A 10,571-nucleotide genomic window follows, 5' to 3' on the forward strand; every position below is an offset into this window, starting at 1 on the left:
GCTTTTAAGCCAAGCTCTAGCCGCATTCTTGAAGGCATCTTATTATTAATCTACTTCTGCCCTGAAATCTGACCATTGATTGTTCAGATTTGGGCCTGGTTCTCTCCCACTCGCGTAAACCAGGAGCCTTGTCCCTGCCTTTAGTGCCGTTACGGGTGTCAAACCAGAGGAAGGGAGAGCAGGGTCGGGCGGTTTGGTTTTATCGCTGAGCCCCCAGGAGGGAAGCTGACCGCCCGGGGATTGCGGAGGCCCCAGCCCTGCGCCTGACCCGGGCCGGGCATTCCGCTCGCAGCGGTCCCGGGGTAGGTTCGGCTGGGCCTCCCGGCTCCTGGCTCCGCCTGGGCAGCGGCCACCGACCTGCCGGTTTCCGCTCGCGGGGCGGCTTTGCCGGTCGGTGTCTGCTGGACGCAGGGCTCGGGCGGCTGCGGCCCGCGCCGGGGGAAGCCGGGCCCGGGGGCGGGGGCCCGGATATAGTGTCTGGAGGAAGCTGGCCCCAATTCAAGGGGGCCTCTCAGCAAAGGGGCTCGTACCCCCCCGTGAGCTCGGGTGGGGGGAGGGGCTCTGCGCCCCGCTGCTCAGAGGCGGCTGCGGTAAAGCACAGCCACCCGGGCCGAGGTCTTCCAGCGCAGTCGAGTGTGCAGGTCAGAGCGGACTTCCTTGGGCCGCTCTAGCCTGACGCTTCCGGGGGGGGGGGGAATAGTCGGTGGTAGTCGCTTCCGGTGCGCGCTGCATTGTGGGTCGATGGTAGCCGGGATGGTGGGGGAGGTGGAAGAGGCCGAGTTTCCCGAGCGGTTCCGCTCCTACTCGGAGAACGAGAGGCACTGGCAGGCCCGCCGCGAGTTCATCCTGCGGAACCTGCCCCCGGACTGGGTGGGGGAAGCGCCATGGCCCGCTGGCCGCATCGACCATCTGCTCTCGCTCTCCATGGTGTGGGCCAACCACCTCTTCCTGGGCTGCAGGTGGGGGCCAGAGAATCCCCCCCCTGTTGCAGGTGGGGGGCAGTGAATCCGCCCCTGACCCCGCCGCCACCCCTCCCCCCCGTTACAGGTGGGAGGCCAGTGATCCTCCCCTCTCGGTTGCAGGTGCGGGCTAGGGAGTGACCCATCCCGAACCTGTAGAGAGCTGGAGGGAGATTCCGCCCCCCATGCCCCCAGTGCAGCCGGCTCTCTCTCTGCTGGCAGAGGCAGCCCACTGAACCCACCCCCGGGCTAAGGTGGAGAGTCCTTGGGAGAGGGTCAGCTGCTCTATCCTGCCTCCGTCATTCTCCTTCCCCTGCCTACACAGTAGGTTAGTACAAGGAGAGACCCCTGTACACTCCCTTCTCCAGCCATCAGCGCGCCTCCTGGGTCTGAACGTCTCCGAGCTCCCCGTCGCTGCTGAAAAGGGGTGGGCGGGTTTACCTGGAGGTAACTAACGTGTGTGAGCGACCCCCAGGGAAACGCACACTGAAGACAGCACGAAGGCACTTCAGTTTTACCACATCAAGGCAAACTTGCTGAGATCAGCTCCAGGAGGGGGGAGAGTTTATCTTGCTGTAGAACTAAAGCACCTTTTGTCTTCAGTGTGTGTTTACCTCGGGATAGCTCACACGTATTAGTTATCACCAAGTTAAAAAAACAACAACAAAACACTTCTGTTTTTGTAGTGGTCCTTGCCTTGTTAAATTTAGTTAATGCCTCTCAGGTTAGCCTAGCTCCAGTGAGAGCATCACCTTGCAAAACAACACACTGCAGCACCACGTGACTGGATTAGCATACAGCTGAGTTAGCACTGCATTATGAGCTCCAGTGTTAGTAGGATCTACATTTCAATATGCACCCCAAAGTTGAAAGCACCCCTTAACTTGAGCTGAAGACGTGTGTATACAGAAGTCTGGTTAGAGGCAATGCTTGAGTTATATCTTAAGCTAACACTGTAGGGAAAACTTTTGATCTAAACCCTACAACCATGACTAGTATTGCTGTGTCTGTGTAAATGTGCAAAAGGCTATGTTATTAAGTTGTATAACTTTGGTTTCAACACTGTGCTGCTGCAGAACTAGTATGGAACACTTGTGCACAAAAACTATATGTATTTAAATTTTGATAGACCCACACAGGTTGAGAGATGACTGTTTCATTCAGCTTTATACCTGATCTGAACCTACATCCTTGCCATATTGAGACATTTGAGGGTTAGTTTTATAATACAGTGCACTACGGTTTCTTAATGTGGGATCGGTAATTTTTCACAGGCATTTATCTTTATTATAGTTACAGCAAAGACCTTTTAGACAAGGTAATAGAAATGGCTGAGGGGATTGAAGTTGAAGATGTACCACATTTTACTACACGTGATGAAATAATGAAAAAGGTAACTATTCAGTTTAGAATTTCAGAACTTGCTTTGTGGGGATGATACTATGTCAAATTTCCAGGTTTGTGCGATGTACAGAACCAATAAGTCTCAAGAAAAGTATGCCAAGTACTTGTTCCTAAGAGTTCTGCTTTACTACTCTAAAATTCTCTCCTCTCATTCTTGTGCTTCTTACAGCGTTCTTAATAACAACATCCCAGAAGAATATTACACATGGATCAGTTATACATTGGTGGTGGAGCTACTAGCATATTTGCAATATTTGCTTTTCAGTTTTTGTTACTAAGGAAATGTTGGTCAAATATATTTCTACAATTTATTAAAAAGCATTTTTATTATCCATTCTGCTAATTGGAAACCACTAATTTCATTTTTACGTATTTCACTGGAAGAATTGTATCACCAGCTTTGCAAGTGCTATGTACTCTAAAAAGTACTGTGATGAGAAGCTAATTCCCAGAGGATTAAGGCCCCAATCCTGAAACACTAGTGCATCTGCTTAACTTTTAAGCATGTAAATAGTCCCATTGACTACTTATGTGCTTAAAGTTAAGTACATATGCTGGTGTTTGCAAGATCAAGGCATTAATCTTATCTGGCTGGGTTGTGGGTGAGCTGGAATGCTTGTATATCTCTCTTACAACTAGATGAGAAGTAGAACTATAAATGAAAGTACTGTGACAACCAAATACTAAAACCCCAAAACAAACTAGTAAACCCCTGTGCCATAGAAACAGCTGCCTGTTGTTTTCAGGCAGAGTTTGAATCATTGAATTTAAATTATGGCTCAGTTTTTTTTAAATCAATTTAGCTTCTCTCTCTCTCTCTCTCTCTTCCCCCCCCCCTTAGGAAAAGACAAACAAACAAATAATGGTAACAGCTTCCCAAGAGGAGAAGCAATTTAAATCGCTTCTCTTTTAGACAACATTTAGAGGCCTTAAGTAGATATGCTGCTGTCCTTCATGTTGATTTTGGAAGCTTTATTTTCCACACTCAAAGCCTATTAATATGACTCTAAATATTTTTGGTGGTGTTAAATGAGGCACTGTGAGAGTACAAAAAGTGTCTTCTCATGAATAAATGGTTCCAAATTGTTATATTCTGAAAATGGGGGTCATTTTTGGTGTCATTATTGGAGATCTCCTGTATTTTTATCATTTTTTAGAATAGCAAACTCCTAAGTGAGCAGTTACTGTGAGATAACTGGGATTTTAAAAGATAGCCATTAAAATTGTGTATATGATTTGTTTGTTCTCTTAGTTGTTTAACACTTTTTGGATATATAAGCAGGTGAAGAGGGGGTTCCAAATCTTATTAAATGACATTTTTATATGGTTAAGCTGAAAATACTTCGGCTTTTATCTCCCAAAGTTGGTCCTGGGCTTTACAGGGAGTTAAAATGCAAATCTAAACAATTTGGATTATTAAAATCTAGTTGCTTGCAAAATCACTTGAAATTTCAAGACCAAGCTCTGTATGTGTGCGTGTGTGCGCACGTGCACAGGGATGCACTTTTATTCTTATTTAATGGGGATTATATAAAACTATTCCTTCAAAACTCTACAAGAAGTTACACTAGGATGTAATAAAGTAGGTTTTGTGTAAGTCTTGTACTCTATTATGCTAAGGAAATCCTCTAAAGCTAATGTAGGTACAAGTCAGTGTGAGTTCTTCATGCTGTTTAAAAGTAGTTTAAAACAGAATGTAAATTTTCATTCAGTGCCAAAGAATGCTGAGCAGGTTTGTTTTACTTTCTTGGCGGCCGTATTTTTACAGTTGGAGAGTGTTACATTCAGAAATGAATAAAGTTCAGATCCCATAATTACTTTATTCAGCACTACAGCCAAATTTGAAAATTGCTCTATGGGTTTTGCTATTTTAAATTTAGAACAATCTAACTATTCAAGTAACTGTATTGCTAACTGTTTGGGGAGTAAGATTTTATTTTAAGTATTTTGATTATTGTCAGCAGATGTAAACTAAATATGCTCTGCCTTATGGAGAACAAGAAATAGATACTAGTTGTATTCTACAGAATTTTCTGTTGCAAGATATCAAGTACTCGTATCTTCTTTCTACCTATTATTTCACTGGAGTAAAAATTCAGGTATCATTTGCTTTCACTACCATGAGCATTTCCCTATTACAAATACATAACTTGTTTTCTCTTTATTTTTAGCATCAACATTAATACGTGCGAAGAAGAGGTCTCAAATTTTTGCCATAATACAAGACCAGTTTATGTGGAGGACCCAATGTTAATTGAACATATTGTTTCTAAAAGGACTACCTATGCTGTACCCTAGGGAAAGGATTTTTTAAAAAACTTTGTGCCATTATGATGATGGACATCCACTTCCAAAGCTTTTTAAAATGACAGAATCAGATTTTTTAAACAATTTTACAACTCATTAATTCATAGAGCAAAGAAAAAGATATGATGGACTGTATTTTCCCCTTTCACATGAAGACAGGGAAGAGCAATAACTCCCAGAAAAGAGGGGGCGGGCCTGGGGAGCTGCAGCATCCCCTCTTGTTTGAGTACAATTCTGTGTAATGACCAATGAGTCCAATTTAGGATGAGAGGCCATGGGGAATACTTGCCTCAAAGCACACACCCACTTAGGAAAACAGGGGCTTACACTTCAAGTACGGGGATGTTATAAGGCTGTTTTGACCATTGATGAATATTATTGTTACCCAGGTTTCATTCTGTGTAACAGGAGAAAGGGAGGGCATGGTACCCGAAGTGGTCATTACTCTGCTCTTCCCCTTCTCCTATATGCAACTTAGATGGGTCTGTGGTGATGGCAAATGTCCCAATTAGCTGATTTTCCCCTTTGCATGCCTGCATGACTCTTCCCCAGAGTTTCTCTCTACTGCAGGGGAACCCTAGGAGTCTAAAAGTAACACAGAATATTCTCTCTTTTAAAAGTCTTTATTTTTAAGTGTTTTATGCCACATTTTTAAAGTCTTTAGAAGGCCTAATAACTGTGTCCATTCAGTCACTAGAATGAAAATTTCAATCATGAAATCTGGATAACTCCCTTTTGAATTTTAGCAATAAAACCATATTCCTTTCATGTAAAGTGAATTCCCTCTCTTGAAGCTTTATTTAGATAAAACATATCTACTGCTGTTCTGTCAGGATCTGATCCAAAGCCCATTGGAATCAAGGCCCCAGAATGCTTTAAATTAGTAATCTTCCAAATGAATAACAATTGCCATAGATTTGTTCACATGTATCTTGTAATCTCTGGGAAATGTCAGGGGAAATGCTGAAGGTTTCATCTGAACAGAGACTTAAATAGCATAAGTGCCAGACCAGTAATCAGATCAGTTACCAAAAGCATTGCCTCCACTGATAAATTGCCTTTCTGGAAAGCCTCTTCCAATCCCCATGGAGTTACAGTAGCCATTTCATAAATGAGGTCAAGATCCTTTGTGCTCTGGACCTAAACAATGGGTTTTGTGGTACAGCAGACTGAACATTCTGCAGTAGCTTTATTTACATTTAAAACTGAATGTTTTATTGCATTAAATATAAAAATGAATACAGTCACTACAGTAGCTTGTGTTGTTTTGATATTCAATTTATTTTGTCTGTCCCAGCATTTTCAGTATACTACAGACTGTACTGACCAGTCTATAATTGTATCATAGAAGTAATGGGAAGCTGGAGGATTTTGCATGTTGGGGTAGGGAGCGTTGGGGCTTTTAAAATCTAGATACGCAAAAGGAGGCAGTTTGGGGATTCTGGGATCAGCACATTAGCTGAATCGTTCTGCTCATTTGATCAGCAGTGAAGTTGTTAGTTGCTGACATTTAAATTATTAGTAGTTTTCAGAGCTAACACCCCACTGATATAAATGAGAATTCAAACTTCATGTTCAGGCTGCCTGAAGACTTGGGAAGACAATACATCAGTTTACACAGAGTACATGGGTATTGGTGTTAGTAGCACCACTTCTACATAGAATAACTGTTGATATTGCCAATGTTTTTTCAAACTCATGTTTTAAATCAACACACACAATCACAAAATGCATATTTAAAAGAAAAGTTAAAGTCCTAGCCCCACTGATTTCAGTGGAGCCAGGATGTCACCCCCTATATCTGAGCTCCTATGTCTAGAGACTTGATGCAAACCTATTGGACTTGAGTCAGTAAAGTGATTGTGAATAGTGAGGGGCAGCTGGTGAGGCTGGACTCTGTAGTCCATGTCCACAAAGGTTGTGCTGGGCTGAGGGAGAGGAAGGATGACATTGTGGCTGAAGCACAATTCTTGAAGTCAGGAGATCCAGATTCTCATGTAGCGCTAAGTAAAGTCACTTCCTGTCTCTTACAGATTGGGAAACTGAGACACAAATGGGGATAGTACTTGCTCATCTGACAAGGGGATTGAGATGGTTAATTCATTGTTTGTAAACTGCTTTGAGATTCTCTGATGGAAGGTGTGGTAACAGTATAAATTTACAAATTTCAAATCTCTAATGAATGGAAGTGTCATTAGCCCCTCCGTGGGGCATTACCAGGCCCTCTTTATACTACTCATCCCCCATGTTTAATACAGCAGTGCTCCGCTGGGTGTAATAATAAACAGTAGATTTGGTTTATTAAGATTTACTAGAGTTCCAAGAATGCTTTGAATAATTGGAATGAGCTACCAGCTTCACTTTAGGAGGGTATCACAGGGCCAATAAAAGGAAAATCCATAATATATAGCAGAGAACTGCTGCTCTGGCCAACTGCTAACCACACTTGGATGAAATACTGAGCTGTAAAACATGTTTAAAGTGGAAGAACTGCACTCTGAAAAAGCATGCATACCTCTTAAATTAGTTTATTACAGCTTACTTTCAGCAGTTTCTATACTTATTAACTAGAGCTGATTTTCAGCCTCTCAGCTTTGTTTTGGCAGCAGAATTCTTCCCTTTGTATCATGTTCTCTCTCTTAAAGCTGGGCAGACAGCAAAAGCTTAAAGTTGTATTATAAAGGAACAGCTTCAGTTTCTTTTACAATGCCACTTTTCTGAGCGAAGTTTACACTGAGCTGCTCTATGTGCCTAAACTCTGCTTAGGACACTGTAAATGTATTGCATTGTGCCCATATTTTCCAGAATGGAAGGTAAATGTGGAACACTAATGATATCCCCCCTCATACAGCAGCTAACAGAGTGTAGTATCACACCTGTTGTGCCCTGGCCAGAATGCTAAGGCTGCTGTACTAATTCCTCTGGTTGCCCTGTTAGGGAAGCTGGTCCTCCCATTTGGTACTAAAGGACCAGAGTTCTATTTCTAATGCTGTACATAGTCTGTTTGTTAATGACTGTGGAGGCTGGGCTGGACCAGACCATAGATCATTGCAAGTGCAACACATATATTACATGAAATGTTTTATTAAATGGAAGCTATTCAAGAACACTGACTGACTGAACATCACTGAAAGCTTTTTGTAATATGAATGTACAAAGTTTCCTGAAAGTATTTAGTACAACTAGTGAATAGGTTTGGCCAATGAGTTATGACATCAAATGAGATGCTCAACTACTTTTCCATTAATACAGTATCATTTATAAAACCTTAGAAGCCAGAAACATTAAAAAAAATATCACATTTGACTTTTAAAACAAAATTTAAAGGCAAAATTTTCAAACTTGGGTGTCTATACTTAGGTGAAGACTGTCAAAAGTGATTAGTGATTTTTGGGTTTTTAACTTCATAGTTTTAAGTGTTGAGAACCTCGCCTCTGAAATTCAGGTCCTTCAAAGTGCCTTGAGTTGGGCTATTCAAAATAAACTAGTCACTTTTAAAAATCTAGGCACCCTACATAAAAGTGGCTCTGCACCCAGAACTCCCTCTGAAGTCAATATGTTGTGGGTACTCAGCCCTCTTTAAAAACAACAACAACACAGGTGACTTAAGTATGTCAAATTTAGACATCATGCTTTTAAAGTTTTGTTTTAAATGAGCAAATAGCAGTATCTTTCACATTTCTAGAAGCAGTGAGATTTATGCAGCCCTTTGTTTTCACCAGCATAATTGATTAACCCATTTCTGGGACCGGAGTTGGGTTTTGTTGAGGGTGGCAGCCTCAGACCCAAAAGAGGAAAATCTTTTCTTTGGAAGTTTTATTTTTAAACATCTTAAAATTCTGAGAGCATGGCCTATGACATCCGGGTCTGACAGTGAAGGTCATAAGTGGTAATAACTGATGTCCCCTGACTCCTATTCTCACTCTTACAGTAGGGCAGGTTCTAAGTATTACAGTAAAAATATGCAGCCAATAGAGCAGGCTGACTATCACTATATATTTTACACCCACATCATTCTTTTCATCCTGAAGTATTTACACACTATGGCTCTGATCCTGTAACCATTTAGGCACACAAGTAATTTTACATACGTTAATAGTACCAGTGAAGTCACACACTATCTAGTGTGTATATACATACATGTCATGACACTGCTTTTATCTACCTTTAAGAATTAAGGGTGTAAATCCAATCAGCATTTAAACCTATGGATGCAGAGAATCTATTCTAAACTACCTGACACTTAGACCACTAAGTTATTCCTTTGGACATATCCTTCATCCATACCTCCCAGGAGTGGGAGCTATATGTTAAGAACAATTGTAGGATTGGGCCCTAAGTGTTTTACAACAGTTTATTACTTTGTATGCATTTCCCAATTACTTTGCAGACTCTCTTATTAAGGAGTAGCAGCCATCTTTCGCATACAGCTTTTTGTAAATAAATACACTTTTGAATTTGGGTCATTGTTTGCACTCACTTTCTTATAAGTGGCTAGTGTTCTGCTTACCTTGGAGTTGCAGAACTACCTTGACAGTGTGTGTCCTGGACTTTGGAAACTGAACACGTTGCTTCCCAAAAATATTCTTCCCTGGAGATCCCATAGGTTTCTGCCTAATCTACTCACACTTGCACCTGGCTTATCAAAAGGGAAACCTGCAGCCGAGTATATTTCTTTTCCACTAGAGGAGGTCAGCGTTATTTAACAGTCATGTGACCACCTTTTTTGAAAATCATGTTTTTTGTTATAATTTTATATTTTCCCTTTTTTCATGCTTCAGTAGCAATGTAGAAAGTTACACCTGAAAAGTTGTTACTGAAGTTGGTACAGTGAGTTTAGACTAGCAACAGGGAAGGACTGAAGTGGGACAAAATTAAAGATCTTTATTCTACATCCTTTCAAATTACTATTCCTTTAAAACAAGATGCCGAAAGATTGAAAAACACCACCACTGTACTAATGCGCATCTTAGAATTCAGAAATATCAATTTCAAGCAACTATGAGCAATGATCTCTCAGCCGAGTCGGGAGAGAAATAGTAACTACTTTTAGGCAGTAGTTACAGTAGACAGAGGAGGGGAAGCTCGGACTGCACCAGTAAGAGAGGGGAAGTTGTAATGAACTCTATTTACCCAAGCCAGGAAAAGCTGCTGTCCCCACTCAGCACCCTAAGATTCTTAGGCTAAGAACAAGTACACTGAGGTGGTCGATACTTGTCTTAGGCCCTTCAGCCCCATTTCATCCTTCCCTCCTAAAAATGGAAAGATAAGGAAGTCCTCATCCCTGTCATGACCACTTGAACAGTACTCATCCTCATTTCCTCTCAACCCCAAACAGCACCTACCTGCTCTCAGCAACCATCCTGTTTTTCCTCCCAGAGCTGATCCAGATTCCATGTAAAGGAAATGTCCAGCCCCCACCTCGCTCACTGCTGCAGACCAGTGCCATCTTTCCCTTGCTATGTTGGTGGAAGGAAAGGCATTTCATAGAGAAGGTTGGCTAAGGAGAGGGAGTATCCCCAAGAAGGGGAGGGGAAGGAAGAGTGGGACTCCCTTCAGGCAGGAGGCCTCAGCTAGCCTCTCCTTCCAGCAGAAACAGACCTAGCTTCATCTCTACTATGGTGCCCTAAAGCCCTTCAAAATACCTATTGCCCACATTGAATCCCACTGGGAACTGGCCAGTTTCCTAAGGGTTAAGGATCTGCTTCTGCAATGGCAAACCTCTCCTTCAGTGGTAGTATGAGCAGGCCTAAATTATTTGGCATTTCTACCAATATAAAAGTTGTTAGAGTGACACTTGTACTTCCATATCTCAGTCCACCAGTACTGCACATAGTTATGCAATGTTACCCTAAATACGACAAAGACCATGTTTAGAGAGTAGTCAAAAAATAAAACTAC

General features: G+C 42.1%; 1 protein-coding gene across 1 annotated transcript; it reads left to right on the forward strand.

Annotated features, from left to right (window-relative positions):
* Window positions 1-718: 718 nt before the first annotated feature.
* Window positions 719-5,922, forward strand: CDKN2AIPNL (CDKN2A interacting protein N-terminal like). The gene is made up of 3 exons (XM_054038666.1): window positions 719-959; window positions 2,253-2,352; window positions 4,535-5,922. Exons 1-3 carry the CDS (start codon window positions 742-744, stop codon window positions 4,544-4,546), a joined length of 330 nt encoding a protein of 109 aa, XP_053894641.1. The 5' UTR covers window positions 719-741; the 3' UTR covers window positions 4,547-5,922.
* The last annotated feature ends 4,649 nt before the right edge of the window (window positions 5,923-10,571 follow it).

This window comes from Malaclemys terrapin, chromosome 8 (genome assembly GCF_027887155.1).
Source record: "Malaclemys terrapin pileata isolate rMalTer1 chromosome 8, rMalTer1.hap1, whole genome shotgun sequence".
In the NCBI taxonomy this organism is placed as follows: Eukaryota; Metazoa; Chordata; order Testudines; family Emydidae; genus Malaclemys; species Malaclemys terrapin.

What these genes read in the sequence shown, in the direction of transcription:
- CDKN2AIPNL (XM_054038666.1), top strand. Translation starts at nt 742, where the DNA reads ATGGTAGCCGGGATGGTGGGGGAGGTGGAAGAGGCCGAGTTTCCCGAG. An exon ending in CACCTCTTCCTGGGCTGCAG is followed by an intron (nt 960 to 2,252) that starts GTGGGGGCCAGA and finishes TCTTTATTATAG; the next exon opens with TTACAGCAAAGACCTTTTAG.